Below are 17,788 nucleotides of genomic sequence, written 5' to 3'. Positions count from 1 at the left end.
GGAGCCCTGCCCACAGTAAGAGATATCTTTTCCTGGTGAGTTATTTGCCAATGAATGTTTCCATCTTTGTTAAGGATCTGATTAACCTTTATAGGTTGATTTTTTTCATATTTCAAGTGACTGCTTTTTATCCCACTGGCAGAGGGGGTCAGTGGATAGAAGTCAGGACTGTCATAGGGTCTGGGAGATGTTGTAGAGAGGTCACTAAAGCCAGCTCATGGGGTGACTGACAGTGTGACTGTGAGCTAGGGAAAGGGAGGAACAGGGTGAAGAAAGGTGCCTCTCACTTGACAGCCTCCATCCTGAGCATCATCATCAGGGTATTTGTTAAATGTTCACCATAAACCAAGCACTGTGCTAAGCACTGGGGAAATTACAATGATATCAGATCAGAGCTGTCCTCTGTAGAGCTCCCATGTTCAGGTGTCAGTTTATCTAATTGGTGCTCAGAGGCTTGAACTGACAGAAAACATTTTCACTCATTGTACATTTATTTCAAAACAAGTTTTATTTTCAATAAAATGTGGATCTTTCCACCAGTCAGTGAAATGGATTGATTCTATGGAAATATAGAATGGGCTAAGTTTTCATGGTTGGAAACAGAAACCAATCAACACTTGAGAACATTGTTGGTCTATAAACAAGCGCTTAATACGATACAATCCACAAATTCACTAGAGCTACAATATACAGCCATGAAATTAGAATTAGGCTGGACTGAAGATGTCAGGCTATGGAGGAAATAGTTTGAATACACATTGAAAGCATGAGTTTTAGCACAGGAACTGTATTTCTTTAGAGAATAGTTGCTCACTGCCTTTTGATTTATCATTGCTCTGTCATTCATAAATGTGGGCATGTCTTTCAAAATGCAATCAGTTGGGGAAAATGTTTGCAGAGGGTTTTTTTAACATTCTATTATGATAAATAAAATTAATAACTTCCAGAGAAACCATTATCCTGTCTACACTAACTCAGATAAATAAATGATTTTTAACTGATAAAATCTAGACAGTGGATTGAAGGACTTTGTTCTAGAATAATATAATTATGATTATTTTAGGGTAGTAGGATTTATTGCTTGTTTAAATGAAATTTCTATATGCCTTAAATAAAATCATTAGATAACAATCCAGTTCATTTTTGAGGAATGACAGGCTGTAAATACCCATACATTCTATTTACAGTTTGTAAAATTACCTCATCCCTAGAATAGAATTCAACAGCAATTAAAGGAAAAACAAAATTAAAAACAAAAAAAGCTTTCCTGACACTAAAAGAAGTGATCCTACCATGTAAACTTTCCTAGAAAAATGTTTATGCTTGGCTGGGTCAATATATAGATTAAGAGAAGGAAAAAAATAGACTTTTCAAAGTTTTAGTCATTATGTGTGAGGCTTTTGGTTTTAAAAGAAACCTTCAAAAATTAATCATCATCAATGGTATTTCTCAAGTGCTTACTATGTGCAGAACACTGTACTAAGCACTTAGAAGAGTATGATTCAACAGAGTTGGCAGACACATTCCCTGCCAATAACAAATTTACAGTTTAGAGGGGATTAATGCTTCACTTATGAGAATGAAACATTTTGAATCTCCATGAATACTTCATCTTGTTTTAAAACATAAAGCCAAGCAAGAGTTTAGGAATCTGTTTTCAGTATTATACTGATTTACTTTTGAATTTCAGTTTTTGAAGTTCTAGTAACCATTCAGTTCTCTGCAAAGTAAGCTTGGAAACACCTGTAGAACTTCTAATACACTTGTGTTTTGTTCTCACTTCTTGCCTGTTTTATTTCCTCTAAGAGGAGTGGAATGCTATCTTCATTTCATAGACTTAATTCTGTTCTACTGTACTCTGCCGCCTGTTCTGCATGTAGTAAGCACTCAGTAAATACCACTAATTAATTGACTTCATCTGCTCCTTGTTTGTGATTCTTATTGGCACAATGACACAATCCCCCTCTAGACTTGTTGTGGGAGTACTTGTTGCTGAATTATACATTCCAAGCACTTAATACAGTGTTCTGCACACAGTAAGCGCTCAATAAATACTATTGAATGAATGAAAGGGAATGTCTCCTAATTCTGTTGTACTGTGCTTGCCCAAGCACTTAGTACAGTACTCTGTACATAATAAATGCTCAATAAATAAGACTGACTGACTGATTGACTTGTGAAAGTTATGCATGGATTTGGTTGCAGCTCTTTTGGAACAGAGACTTTGGGGAAAAGGTGCTAAGTGGAAGAATAGAAAAGATAGCTGTGTGGGATAATAGCAGCTGTACAATAACTTTACATATTGTAATCTGCTGACATACCCCGTATTGTAAGTAGAAAGAGTTGATGCCACAAGATCCAGGGCTATACTTGATCACATGATAATATTCATATTCAGTGACATCATTTTCAAATATGAAAGATTTATTTAGAAGGTCAGATAATCCTCTAAATGAATTATTTAAAAGTAAGATTATGGGTAGTATGGTGATGGAAGAGCAGGTCTGAGTATTATTGAAAACCTCAATCTGGAATGATTCTATTTTGATATTCAGCATTTTAAACATTTCATTACTGTTTTTTCTCTGTCTCACATTCACTCTCTCTCTTCCTCTCCTTTCCAGTTTGTTCCATTTCATTTCATGACTACATTGGCCTAGTTGATTTTCATCTAGCAAAAGATAGACATGAATTGAGGTGTGATCAGAAATTTCTATTTGTACAGCCTAGAACCAAGAAATTTTGGAAACCTTAAGAGAAATTCTTGTGAGAGCAGGAGACTGATTTTCAGATCAAAGTGGTTTGCTTAAGCTCCGGGCAAACCTCTGAAGTTCTGTATGCTTCCTCTCACACTATATCACCAACACCAATTGTATCCGACAGATTACATGTGTGAAACTTATTCATCTGTGTGGGTGGTTTGTTAGCAATTACATCTACTGGATAGGTGACTGAAAGAGTGAACTTAACCCGTGAAGGGTTCCAAGAAATGGAAAAAGCACAGGCATAGGAGTCAAAGGACCTGGGTTCTAATCCTAGCTCCACTACTTGCTGGCTGTGTGACCTTGGGCAAGTCACTTAACTTCTCTGTGCTTCAGTTTCCTCAGCTATAAAATAAGGTTTCAATATCTATTCTCCTTCCCCCTTAAATTGTGAATCCCATGTGGGACAGGGATTTAGTCCAACATGATTATCTAGTATCTATTCCAGCACTTACATTTCTTGGTACATAGTAAACACCTAAAGAAACACCACAATTCTATTCTTATTATTGTTGTTTCTGTTTTCTTGTAAGAAAAGTTTTGTTTCCTTAGACAAGAAAATGCTAATTCCCCCCATTTATATTTTATTATTGTTGCTTGTTTTTTGATTGCCTTGTAATTGAAAGATCCAAGGGAGGTAGAGGAATTAGAGAGGGGAGTATGGAGAAACATGACTTCATCATCTTAACTATTCATCATATTGATGATTTATTGATGATCTACTTGACCATTTGTCCTTTTAAGTTCAAGGTGATTTAAAAAAAGGTAGTGGGCAACTGTGAGGCTTGCAAAGTTGTAATCTCCTTGAAAATGAAAAGCTTCTGGTCACTTTGTGTTACTTAGATTCCTCCAAAACAAAATATTACCTGTCCTGGTACCAATTAATGGTCTCACTGTAAATTTCATGTCCTGGATCCTAACAGCAGAAACTCCCACTGCAGTTCAGTCAATCAATCAATGAAATTTATTGAGTGCTTACTGTGTGTAGAGTTCAAGAGAAAAAGAAACTGGGGTTGTGACAGACTTGTATGAATGTTTAAGTTATTTGTAGGAAGAAAAAACATAAACAAGCTTTCTCCCTATCCCCAACAACTCCATTTCTTATTTCAGGCTTTCAAAGCTTGTATAAGTAAAATTAAAGTATTAAATACAGGAATAGCCATGGCTAAAGTGTTTGAAATGAGTTTTTGGACTACCCCAAAAAGAACCTTGAAACTATAAATCTTCATATATACATTTATATATGTGTATATGGGAAGGAGAGAGAGAGAGAGAGAGAAATTTTTGCATGCTACATGAGGACTTTTATATGAAGTGGTTGGTATTTTCTAGATTGATTTTAAGTAAATTATATAGGTCAAAAGCCTTTTTTAATAGGTGAGATTCTCCTCAGCTCTATTTTCCTTTTTTAAAACATTACAAAGGCAAAAAATGGTCACTACAGATCCATTTGAAACTTTAATTTGCTTATTTTAAAGATTCCTCCTTGGTCATTGAATGTAACTTTGTTGATTCATGTTGGAGCCCATTCGCTTACTCATGTTTTTATTTTTTCTTAATTTTTTTTTCTGATGGTATTGGTTACTTACTATGTACTAGGCACTATATTAAGTGCTGGGATAGATATGTTAGGCACGTTGGACACAATCTCTGTCCCACATGGGGTTCACAGTCTTAATCCCCATTTTACAGGTGAGTTAACTGAGGCACAGAGAAGTGAAGTGCCTTGCCCAAGATCACTCAGCAAACAAGGTGGAGCAGGGATTAGAACCCAGATCCTTCTGACTCCCAGGCCCATGCTCAATCCACTAGGCCAAACTTCTTTCTTTTTATTCTGGATTATAAACTCTTTTTCTGACTGTAATTCATTTTTTAATCATTCTATTTTGAGACAGTGTGCTACATTAGCAATATGTGTCCTCATCCGGTAAAGACAATTAAATATAATCACGAATTAGGTTGGATTAATATAATCTAGTGTTTTAAAAAATGAAGCCAGAAGCACTTTTAGTTGTTCTGGACTAATTATATGGTAACTAAGAAACAATGAGTATGATTGTTTCATTCCTTTAATGGAAAAGAGATGGGATTGTGTAGGGAAAATGTCTTGTCAAACTATAACACAGGGATATTAGGCATGCCTTTTTATAGTAGTTAAAAATGTACTTGCCATGTTACTGTCAAAAACATTAACAAGAGTTTGAAAAAGCAAAAGTAAAGTCTCTAATGGCAACATTAATCATTGAGTGCAGTAAACTCGTATTACTGCCCCAAGCTCTAGATTTTCTAGTAAGAAACTGAACTGAAAGACATTGTTTGTAAATTATGCAAACTGAGGAAGTTATCATTAATCAATTAATCAATAGTATTTACTGAGCACTTACTGTGTGCAGAACACAGTATTAAGTGCTTGGGACTAAGAATTTTGCCCTGGAAATAAAATGACTGTTTTTGACATCTGCAGTTTTTCTTTTTTTCTTCCATGATGAGAATAATGGCAAAATCAAGACTGCAAAATAGGTTAAGGGTAAACTCTTCCACGAAAGTGCACTCCCTGACCAACCACATATGAGCTATTCCAAGTATACTGCCACTCAAAACCTTTATTTAGATGTGGAACAATCCTGTGGAACTGCAAACCTAGCTGAATGAGGTGCTTTTTTCTTGGGCAAAGTTTGAAGGTATTGAGGGGAAAGCACTTTTCAAAGGTAAGCCCTTTTTGTACCCCTGCTCCAAACTGTTATAAAATTGAAACAGTGAAAAAATATCACCAAGGAATCTCATTGACCTGGGTCAAGAATTTTGGGGACACAGGTCATGAAGTGAGTGTAAATGTTCTTGATAGAAAACTGTTTTGTTTTCATTTTTGAAACACCAAACACTTATTCAAGAGAGATTGATTGAATTCTTCACAAGCAGAATGTCCTAGAGTTTATTTGACTGAAAAGTCCAAAATATGCCATCACTGGAAGGATGAATACAATGAATTTTATGTGCCATCAGGTATCTTTATAAACTCTGAATATGTCGGTAAAACTGTTCGCCAATTAGCTTGCAGTCTCTGTGGCTGTCATGTAGTTCAGAGTGGGTGGAAAACCCCTTGTTTTCAGCTGCTTTACAAAAAGGCAACCTAACTATTGGAACAAGCTGTGAAAAAAGGAAGCATCTTAAAAGGCAAACACTCCTCTGATTATTCTCTTTCTCCCTTTTTGAACACACATCTGAATATTTTTGTTCTTGGAAAGGGTCTGCTGCAGTGTTGAAGCTCAACTCTGCGAATGGAAGGTGGAGGGCAAGGAGTTAGGAGAGTTACTGTCCTCCTCATGGCCAGACAGTTATCAATCAACTCCTTGGGCTGGGAGGAAACTTCAGACGTCATCCAGGTCACCTCCCAGTCTCCAAACAGTCCCTACATCAACCACATCCAAGTAACAGAACAGTCTCCAGTGTTCTTAAATAGAAATTCCACACCTGTATATGCTTACCCTTTCTAATGGGCCTCAGACAGATCTTAGAGTCGCGATGTTCTTCCCCTATGCCTGATCTTTCAATCTCAGTGACTGGAGCCCTATCTAAAGATGAGCTCTGGGATAACAATAATAATAATAATTATGGTATTTGTAAAGCACTTACTATATGCCAGGCACTGTTCTAAGCCTGGGGTACATACAAGATAGTTGGGTAAGCCACAGTCCTGGTCCCACACAGGGCTCACAGTCTTAATCCCCTCTTTACAGATGCGGGAACTGAGGCCCAGAGAAGTCCAGTGACTTGCCTAAGGTCACACAGCAGACTAGCGGTGGAGCTAGTATTAAAACCCAAGACCTTCTGACTCCCAGGCCCATGCTCTATCCACTAGGCCATGTTGCTGCTCAAGATCGGACCCCATCTTGAGTTCCTGGATCTGAATTCCAGAGAAGGCTGTGGAATTAAGCAGTACTGTCCAAGGCATATTGAGAGCTAAATTGTTGGGACAACTGTCAGGAGGACTGCTGTTAGAACCTAAGAAAAAGATTCATGACTTTCCTTTTCAGTTTTCCAAACATTTACTGATGGATTGATTGCTGGATCGGTTTCTTTTGGGGGAAAGCGTCACTCTACTGTTACAAGGGTCAGGTTGAGAACGGCAAGAGTCGTGAAAGCTGGTGTTATTTCCCAGACTGACATGCTTCCTGATCCCTAACTTGGTTGTTTGGATAAGAAAGTGCATCAGTTAGCTTGTGAAAAAGCACGTGCTGCCTCTCCAAAGTCCAGAAGTGCTGAAAAATTGTGATGTGTATCATTCAGAACAATAAAATACGTGCACAAAAGGAGATTATCGCAACATAAAATTAAAAAGTGACAGTTTCATCACACAATTACACTGCTGTTTTCCATTTCCTTTTTTTTTTTAGCTTTTGACATTTTTATATTTGTTTCATTTCTTTTTTTCTTTCTTTTCTTTTTTTTTTGTTTTTTTTTTCTTTTTTTGTTTTTACTTTTGGAGGGATAAGGGGAAAGAGACTTGGTCCACTGGAGATTAATCACCCTCAATGATATATATGTTAAAAAAAAATATCAGCAGCAAGACTCTATGGAAATAGATTCTGTTTGATGTAGCTAGTCTGTCTTTTCTGTTTTGCCCTCTTTCACGGCAGCCTCTGAAGTTTTCCGCAGGGGGGCCTTCTCCGAGTTGGAGTGTCCTTGGCCAGAATCTGCTGCTCCGCCGTTTTTGTGTGCTGTGTGCTTTTCCAAGTAGTTCAGCATTTCACTAAGGACAGTTTGGAAAGTGCTTAGGGCCGCACATATTGCTGGAGTCCCAAAGCCGTGAGTGATCAAACTAGACATGAGGAGAGAAAAGAAAGACAAAGCGTTTGAGTGTGGGGTGTGATTGTAAGACAGTACCTGACCGGTTATTGTTCAACATGGCTTGTTTTTCACCTACAGAGTGCAAGAGTGGCATAGCAATGAAATATTCAACTTTAATGGGATTATGTGATTTTTTAAAAAAAACATATCCACTGATGATGATGATGATGATGATGATGATGGTATTTGTTAAGAGTTTACTACATGTCAACCACTGTTCTAAGTGCTGGGCTAGATACAAGTTTGTCAGGTTGGACACAGTCCCTGTCCCACATGGGGCTCACAGTCTTAATCCCCATTTTACAGATGAGGTAACTGAGGCGCAGAGTAGTGAAGTGACTTGCCCAAAGGCACACAGCAGACAAGTGATGGGACCAGGATTAGAACCCAAGTCCTTCTGAATCCCAGGCCTGTGCTCTATGTACTAGGCCATGTTGTCCCTGTGAAATATGTCCTTTTCTAGGTGCAGTGCCTCCTCCCTTCTTTATGCTTTCAGAGGAAGGCCAGACTCAGACAGACAATAACTAACACAGCTATGTCTTAAGGAACTAATCAAATCTTTTATTGGTCTAGCTATTTGAGTAGCAAATGTGTAACATTTGCTGTTCTGTACTATGTTGGAGCAACTCTGGATATATTTTAAGACTAAATGCCTCAAACAACTTTTCAAATATTCTGAAGATAAAGTTTTCTTAGTAAGGAAAACACGCTCCATGTATATCTGCTTTAGCGTATCAAAGGTGAATGTACGATCAATATTAGACTAAGTAAATTTGTGATGACAAGCTGTTAATTTTGAAGCAAAGAAAGACTGAACATCAAAAACCCTTCAACTAAATTGGTCAATCATAAAAATGAAACAGTGACCCAGACACTGTCCCACGTGGGACTCACAGTCTCTATCCTCACTTTACAACTGAGGTAACCAAGGCACAGATAAGTGAAGTGATTTGCCCAAGGTAACACATAGCAGACATGTGGCGGAGCTGGGGTTAGAACCCATGACCTTCTGACTCCTGGCCTGTGGACTATCCACCACATCATGTGCTAGACACTGTCCTAAGCACTGGAGTGGATATGAGCAAATCAGGTGGGACACAGTCCCTGTCCTATGTGTGACTCACAGTCTCAATCCCCATTTTACAGATGAGGCAAGTGAAGCACAGAGAAGTGAAGTAACTTGCCCAAGGTCACACAGGAGATAAGTGGTAGAGTCAGAATTAGAACCCATGACCTTCTAACTCCCAGGCCTCTGCTCTATCCACTACATAATGCTACTTCTGGGATTAATCCAATACAATCATGTTGGACACCACCCCTGTCCCACATGTGGCTCAAAGTCTAAGTGGGAGGGAGATCAGGTACTTAATCTCTATTTTAAATAGGAAAAAACTTGGGCACACTAACTTTAGTGACTTGCCTAAAGTCATACAGCTGGCTAGTGGCAGAGGTAAAACTGGAATCCTGGTTCCTCTGTCTCTCAGTTCGTGCTTTTTCCACTACATCATGCTCCTCTTCATGTCTACGTTACTCATCTACTAAAATGTTTCTACTAACTCTATTCTTCTCTTCCAAGTGCTCAGTAGAGCGGTCTGCCCAGAGTAAGAGCTCAATTAATGTAGTTGATTGATTGAATAAACCATATTTCAGTCTTTTCCCTAAGCAAATCTCTAAGGCAGGAAACTGTGTGGCCTAGCAAAAGGCATCTGACTTTTGTTAATTAAACACTCAGCTTGACCCTGCCACCCTTGAACCTCAGTGACTGTAGACATTACTTTGCAAACTATGACAGTATTTTCTGTTGCAATCTTTTCACATTTGCGTTACTAATCAGATCCCAACTTGGATCTTGTTTCATTCTGGTTCAACCACGGTCTCTGGAGCCTCCCTGGAACTCTCAACTGTATCCCAAAGGGAATTTTTAATCCCATAACAGCTTTGGGTAGCAAAACTAGGGTGAACGGTAATTTTAGGCTGGTTTGGTGATACCCAGCAAAACAGACCCTGTTTTGATTTCCTGTGGAGAAAGCCTTGGTGGAGTCATGAGTAGGGAGAGGCTTTGAGTGCAGTGAGAGGCAGCATGGCTTAGTGGAAAAAGAATGGGCCTGGGACTCAGAAGATCTGGGTTCTAACCTCTCCTCTGTCAGCTGCTTACTGTGTGACCTTGGGCATGTCACTTAACTTCTTTGTATCTCAGCTTCCTCAACTGTAAAATGGGGATTAAATTCCTGTTCTCCCTCCTAGACTGTGAGCCCCATTCAAGACAGGGACTGTGTCCAACCTAAATATCTTGTACCTACCAGCACTTCGAACAATGACAAACACTAAGATCTTAACAAATACCACAAAAAAGAGTTTTCTTTTACATCATTGAAAAACAGCCTGCTTGTATTTATGCCAATAAGAAAAGTAGGACTGGGATTTGTTTTTGCTTTTTTCTTACCCCCCAAAGAGCCTTTTCTGGTATCAAGTGACAAAGAGGATTGTACCATATCCATGCCAGAAGAACATCTGTACTACTTTTAAAGAATTATAGAAAAAGATGTCTATTACTCCAGTGTCTCACTGGTCTGTCATAATGAAGTGAAGAAAGGGAATCTTAACCCAAATGGAGCATTCTACTAAGTGAGGAAATCTAGATTTTTTTCTTATCTTGATGCAGAGATGAGTTACCCTCTCTCAGAGTGAGATGCAGCATGGCCTAATGGAAAGAGCACAGGACTGAAATTCAGGAGATCTAGATTCTAACCCTTTGTGACCTTGGGCAAATCACTTAACCTTCTCTTCCTCTCAGTTTATTCATCTGTAAAATGGGGACCTGTTCTCCCTTTCTCTTGAGCCCCATTTGGAATGGGAACTATGTCTGATCTGACTGAATCAATCACAGAGCATATCACGCTGCTTGGCACATAGTAAATGTTTAAGAATACCACAATTATTTTCATTATAAAGGGCATGGCCCCAAGCTTCTGATTCCCTAGATGAATGAGCCTAAACTCTGGGGACCACAGCCCTATGGGGAGATAACTGAACCACTGCAAGCAGGATTGTCCCCTCTTGGTTTCTTGGTTTTCAATTTGCAAAGATTTAACAAAGTGATTGATTTTCTCGGACATTTCACTCAGAAAGTTTCCCCCTTTCCAGGACCAGGATCAAATTCCTACCAATCCTGATGAACAAGATGAAAAGGCTACGAAAAGAAAAGGTCGGGGGAGACTGTTGAAAAACTCTTGGCTCCAGAGTGACAAAAAGGAGGCCAGATTTTGGGTTTCAGATCAAACTGAATATTTTTGTTCAAAGCTAACTGAGCTTAAGGTAAAAGAACATTGCCAAGGGTTTTGGTTTATTTATTTATTTATGTGTGTGTGTGTGTATGGAACTTTTAAAGAAAGCAAGATTTGCAAGCTAATTTTCTCTGCTTGCTGTTTCTCTGCACCTCTGGATTCCAGCTCATTTATTTCATTTTATTTTTATTATTCTCACACCAAGGAGCAGAAAGGCACAGCCAAATGACTTCAAGCAATGGAAACACCTGCTGAGACATGCCAGATGAACTGTACTTTATGACATCTGATCATTTTACAGAAAATGTGATTAACAGTTAATGTTCACTGCATTGATTTTCGGCATTGTCTTTAAAACCACTCTTTTACTTATCCGTTTAATTATGATTCCTTGCATTTCTTTCTGCTCGTAAGCCATCTCCTTGCACTGATTCAGTTCAACCCTGCTATTACGAGTCTGGGCTATTAAGATGGCACTCTAGCCTCAGGAATGTGACTCCCTGGGGTATAGAATTTGGGAGAGGGGAGAGGAAAAAGCCAGAGTCTTAGAATCCTCCAGGGGATTGAAGGAAATGCTCTAGAGGAAGACTAGAATTATAGGACCTTAGCGACGCCTCCTCTACTGCCACAAAACTCTCAGTGTCAGTTGCTATTTAAGACACTGAGCTCTTAGAGCCCTTCTGATCCCCTCCTTCAGTCACTCTGATATTGACTTTAAGAGGAAAGATGGTATAAAAGACAAAGTATAATTACATGAATATTTTAAGTGTTTCCCAGCCATTCTAGATGGTGAAACTGAACAGTAGGAAATTAAAATTGACCGATGGAAATAATCTGAAAATGGACTCAAGACCAGCCAAAATCTTGGGAGCCTCAAAAGCTTATCTTTGACAGAAAAACTTCCAGTTTAAATGCAACCCATGGGTACAGAGTTACCAAACTTCTTACTAGAAATAGCTGTGGACCACAGTTAAGTGTTGTTGAGGACTTTGAAGATTAATTCTAGGATTTGTTGTAGTGGATCAGGGACTGACTTACAGGAAGACAACTTCAAGAGTTGTTGTTCATTACACAGCTCATGCAAAATAAAGGATGGTACTTCTGAAAGAGCCTTTTCCTGAAAAGAGAGTCGAAAGTATTGTTCCAACCCAATCCCAGATATTTCATGTTTTGTAAATTTGATCAAGCATAAGGGCACAGGGTTCTAGCAGAGTGCCACTTGTCACTTAATCAATAGCATTTATTTACTACTGTCTATGGGCCGAGCACTGTACTCAATATTTCACAAAGTACAATACAACAGAGTTGCTCTTAGGAAGCAGGTTTAATTTTCCATTCTGTTTCTTCACTTGCCCCTTAAATGGAAACATTAGACTGGGCCAACCCAACTCTGAAGAATAGCAGACAATTAATTCCTGTGAAGTTTTTCACCTCTATAAACCATGTCAGCCAAGACTCTCTCTCATTCGGCCCTTTAGCATAGCCTGCTGGCATGACACAGAGATGCAGCGGGTCACGGCCAGGGAATAATGACTACATTTTATAATAAAAAAGGAAACAATGTTCCTCTGGAGTTTTCCAGCAAAAGTATGCCACTTCGTAGTGCCTGCCAAACCTATGTAAAGCATTGGGGCTATGTCTTGATGAGAAATTGGCTGAAAGAAACAAAGAATAGAAAGATCCTGATACACTACAAACTAGAAGAATGCTTTAAGTATGAATTTTCTTACAACCATGAATTCCTTTGTTTTTGGAAAATGGCAACTTTCTAGAAACCAGCTTGAAAAGTAACTTTAATTTTTCTCTGTAAAAAGATATTCCCTATCCTTGCTATTGTGAAGTGGTATTACTAGTTGTATGGTCTCACAAATACCTTCAAATATCATCTATTCATAATAATAGGGGTACCAATAATGATGAAAATCCTTAGTATATTTCTGTAAAAATCTTTTTAATGAAAATCCTTAAGAGAGCAGTATTATATCTTGTCTTACTAAAGTATGGTCCAGCTAAATAGCCATAAATTCTAGAAAAGTTGAGGACTTTAGGGTCATAATGAGACAGTGAAAGCTCAGGTTTTTTCAGTTTTGATCCCTGTTTTTACAAGGAAGCAATAATATGATTCAGTGGTGAATGGATAATTTTCCAAATTTAGTTCTTGCCTACTGAGATTATCTTGAACCCCTCCTGCATTCCTGTAGCTGTGCCTCAAGCTAGACAATCTCCGATCAGCTCTATCAACTCAACCTGTCCTGCAGCAGATAAAACTGATCCTCTCTTAAGTGTGGGGAATTGGAAGAGAGGAGTTGGGCGGGGGGCAGGGGAGGGAGTGGGTCCTGGCAGTCAAACTAGAGTTGCTACTTCATGAAAAAATCCTACCAGCTTGAACAGTTACTGGGGACCTCACATTCTGGGTTTGCTCAGAGTGGTTCTTCAATTAACTATCAAAACTGCAGTTTCCCCCTTTTCTCCCCATCCCCAATCTACACACACACACACACACACACACACACACACACACACAGAGTCTTCTCATCTAGATGTCCAGACACTATTTTTAGAAGCCCAAGGTTTCTGTCATTTCCCTATCTAAATTGCATAAAACAATATGTAAAAAAGTGACCTAAGCATATCTTTCCTGGGGTATCCTTTAAATTAATAATAATAATATTGGTATTTGTTAAGTGCTTACTATGTGCCGAGCACTGTTCTAAGCGCTGGGGTAGACACAGGGGAATCAGGATGTCCCACGTGGGGCTCACACTCTTAATCCCCATTTTACAGATGAGGTAACTGAGGCACAGAGAAGTTAAGTGACTTGCCCACAGTCACACAGCTGACAAGTGGCAGAGCTGGGATTCGAACTCATGACCTCTGACTCCAAAGCCCGGGCTCTTTCCACTGAGCCACGCTGCTCCTCTATTCAGAAGAGCTTTTCTACTGATTAACCTCATTTTATGTGGTTGCAAAAGAGTGTGAGGAGTCAATATTGTCATGCAAAGAAATTGAAATTTTTTTATGTTCTTTTGTGTTTCATTACTATTACTATGATTTCCCTTAATATTTTCAAAATTATTAAATATCCCCACATTGTGATAGTTGTAGTCCAAGAATCTCAGCTTCCTAAGGCTTGAATAAAAGCCAACCAGTTGAGTCTTCTATTCTCCTGTTTCTAAGCATGATAGTACAAATTCATCACAAACATGTCAGTGTTTTTCCTAGTCTGAAAGCTCACCGGAGAATAAGATTTCCCCTAACTTCTTAGGTAATTCATTTTTCTCCAAAATTGATATGGAAATAGATTGCCAAACAAAAGAGAGCTGAACAAGATGTTCCATTCCAAGATGTTCCAAGATGTTTCTTATTCCATGAAGAAATAATGTAAATTTTGATATGTTTTTCCTAACTCCAAAAAAAGTGGCCAGGGATGAAAAATATGATGAACATAGTTACGATTAAATAACCATGTAAAATTATATGCCAATAACAAAATATTTTAATTAGTTTATGTATATACATTTTTAATTTTACAAGGCTTGTCTTTCATATCCTAACATACTACATATGTTATCTATGTTAAATAAAGGGAGCATGGCCTAGCTGAAAGAGCACAGGTCTGGAAGGCGGGAGACTTATTTTTTTACTCCCAGCTGTGCCTCTGACTTCAAATCACTTGCCCTCCCTGTGTCTCAGTTTCCTTACTGATAAAATAATATTACCTGTTTTCCCTAGCTCTTAGCCTGTGTGAGACAAGAAGTTGTTTGATGTAATTACTGAGTATCTACCCCAGCACTGCTTGGCATCTAGTAAGCACCCAATTATAATCTGCCATTATCTACTGCTAAAGTATAATGGACTTTAATCACTTTATTCAAGTGAATCAAAGACTAGGGAGGAGAGGGAGAGAGGTGTTGAAGCCCCAGAAGACTTTACAACATTGCTTTGAAGCAATAGCATGCTGTAAGAAATACTGGCATTGAAATTCAATAGTGCTACCAAGAAAGAATGCCTAAAGAAGAGCATAATATCAGATGATGGTAACTAGGTACATCTAAGTAGCCTGGAAAGTCCCATTCCTCCATACTCTGTTGCTATTTCCCATAATTCCTTCTCCTGCTCTTTTCTTTCTTCTCACTTTTCCCTGACTCCCCACCTAGATGATGTTAAAAACTGGTAGCCTCCCCTCCCCTACTATGAAATGAAGCTGCACCCAAGTACTTTGGAGTACCAATCTGAAAATTATTTTTAGAGAAAACACTAGCTACTGTTTTAGAATATCAGAAGAAATTTCCAGGAAAAAGAACACAAACCTTTTTTCATAGGTGAATGTAGGCAGGGAATGTGTCTATCTCTGTTATATTGTACTCTCTCAAGTGCTTAGTACAGTGCTCTGCACACATATGCCTTGACTAATGACATACTAAGATCTATTAATACCCTCCATACACCCTCTTGCAGAAAGTCTTTCCTATTATGGTTACATAGCCTCTCTTTTTTAATCATCTGAGTTTTAAAACCACAGATTACTCTCTTCCTGAGTGAAAACTGGATTAAACTGTCTGAGGAACATTTTTCAAAACATTAAACTTGGAGAGTGGGTATCACTGTGGTGTCTGCTTGGGGAGCTGAACTTGGCAGCTCCTCCTCCTCCTCCTCAACTTCAACAGCAAAGGCAGAAATAAGTGATGCTCTTACTACTGTTAGATAGGTCAAGGAAGTGTCCAAAGTGGTAGCTCAACTTTTAGGTATTTGCAAACTCCTTTATAGAAAGTGCTGAGCTTGGAGTCTTATTGTGCCATGTCTATGAGCCAGAGTGAAGGATATGTCACAGTACCAGTGGATCTGCAGTCTGGAATGAGGGTCAGAGGAAGGTGACCTTGAATGAGAGAGGGAGGAGCCAATATCAGGTTGTAAATGATGGTTCTGTTCATTCATTAGTATTTTTTGAGCGCTTACTATGTGTAGAGCACTGTACTAAGCTCTTGGAATGTACAATTCGGCAACAGATAGAGACAAGTTCTGTTCAATTAGATCCTCTGCTTCCCTACAGAGGACATGCATCTCTGCATTCTGAAGTGGGCATAAGAGACCCTCTCTCCCAACAGCCATATAAGCCACCTGCAGCAGTAGGGATACTCTCCACTAGGATGGATAAAAAGTTGGAAGAGAAGGAAATGGAAGTGAAGAAGCAAGAGCTAGGAGGAGGGGAACTGTTGTCACCTCTAGACTCATAACTGGACAAACTCTTCCCTTATGGCCTAGGGGAAAAAAATCAAGATCATTCTTCACCTTCAAGATGGTGGCTGCTACTTTTCCTTAGTATGCTCTATTAGGGCTAAAATTGTTCCAACTCTGGAATTCCTAGTTAATTCTGGTGATTTTTTAAGGTTCTTTCTGATTTTCCACAATTACAAAAATACATCATTTTATAAATTAGACTGTAAGCCCGTCATTGGGCAGGGATTGTCTCCATCTGTTGCTGAATTGTACATTCCAAGCACTCAGTAGAGTGCTCTGCACATAGTAAGTGCTCAATAAATACTATTGACTGAATGAATAGATTAGACGTTCGAGGTAGAAAGCAGTCAGATGCTTCACAAGTGACACTATGACTCAGTACAGAATGAGAATGAGGACCCAGAAGATTAAATCTCATCCTTGGATGACTGATAGTGTCCTCACCTTATTGGACTTGTGAAATGAGGGAAAAAGAGAAAAGTAACATAAGTCTCGTTTTCAGCAATCAATTGATCCATCAGTGGTCTTTACTGAGTGCTTACTGTGGGTAAAGCATCATATTAAGTGCTTGGGAGAGTACAACAGAGTTGGAGGACACATAATCTGCCCACAAGGAGCAATTTAGAAGAAAATCAGCTTCCTGACATTTCCTGAATTTAGGGTATCCACCTTAGTAGAGTCCATTCTTACACATGGACACAGTAGCAGGAATTGTTTGCTATTCCTGTGTATCTGGGCCTGCAGTACCTTCTACCAATGTCAATCAAATTCAAACTAATCCCCGGAGATAACCAATGTGTTGGATGCTGTGTTTTGTCGGCCAGTAGGTACTACCTGATGGTACTCCAGAAATAATAACTAATAAATCAATTTCCTTCAATTTGATGGAAAAAGTCAATCCTCTAAACTGTAAGCTTGTTTTTTTTTTGGCGGGGGGCGGGTACACAACATGTCTGTTAATTTAGTACACTGTTCTGCATATAGTAAATGCTCAATAATCACCATTATTGATTGATTCTTGGGAGAACAGACACCACGGAGACTACAGGTCACATTATTTCTGTTCATCCAAAAGAATGGTGTCCATTTTGTACCACAAAATTGTACTCATGGTTTATTGAGCAACTCTGACTTTAACTCTAACTTCTTTGGAATCATTCCAAGTTTTGCCTTCCAGACCCGACACCTGCCCTCCATGACCCAGCCCAGGATGCTGAAAGCAGACCTCAAGTAAAGAAGTCAAAGATCATCCACCTGAATATGAGTAAGCCATATCACCTAATTCAGGAAATTTGGAGTGACTATAGCACAGTTTTCACTTCACTCAATTAAGCAGAATGTCCTCAGCACCCTTCCTCCTGCCTCCCTTTTACAAGAAATGCTGAACAAGGAGGGGAAAAAATAATCCCAAATATGTATTTCCAACTGAAACCCAATGAGAAATTGCTACTTTTCAATTCAGCTCCCCCATAAATCTTACTCTTTTGCTTGTTTTGCCACCAAGACAAGTTTTAACTTGGGTCCTCATTGCTGGAATAGAACAACTTTGAAAAAGCCAAGCTGTAGCCCAACCAAGACAACTGTGAATAAAGTGATTAATGGTATTTCACCTCAGAATCTTTGTCTTTCACAGTATTCTAAGAGGACAGACAGAAT

General features: G+C 38.8%; 1 protein-coding gene across 1 annotated transcript in view; it reads right to left on the bottom strand.

Moving 5' to 3' along the window:
* Window positions 1-7,361: 7,361 nt before the first annotated feature.
* TFAP2D (transcription factor AP-2 delta) overlaps window positions 7,362-17,788 on the bottom strand; it is a 46,929-nt gene continuing 36,502 nt past the window's right edge. Inside the window, exon 7 of the mRNA XM_001509544.4 lies at window positions 7,362-7,581. Coding sequence (XP_001509594.2) covers window positions 7,362-7,581 — 220 coding nt within the window. The remainder of the gene's footprint in view (window positions 7,582-17,788) is intronic.

Source organism: Ornithorhynchus anatinus, chromosome X1 (assembly GCF_004115215.2).
Source record: "Ornithorhynchus anatinus isolate Pmale09 chromosome X1, mOrnAna1.pri.v4, whole genome shotgun sequence".
Taxonomy (NCBI): Eukaryota; Metazoa; Chordata; class Mammalia; order Monotremata; family Ornithorhynchidae; genus Ornithorhynchus; species Ornithorhynchus anatinus.
This window is presented reverse-complemented; position numbering and strand designations above follow the sequence as displayed.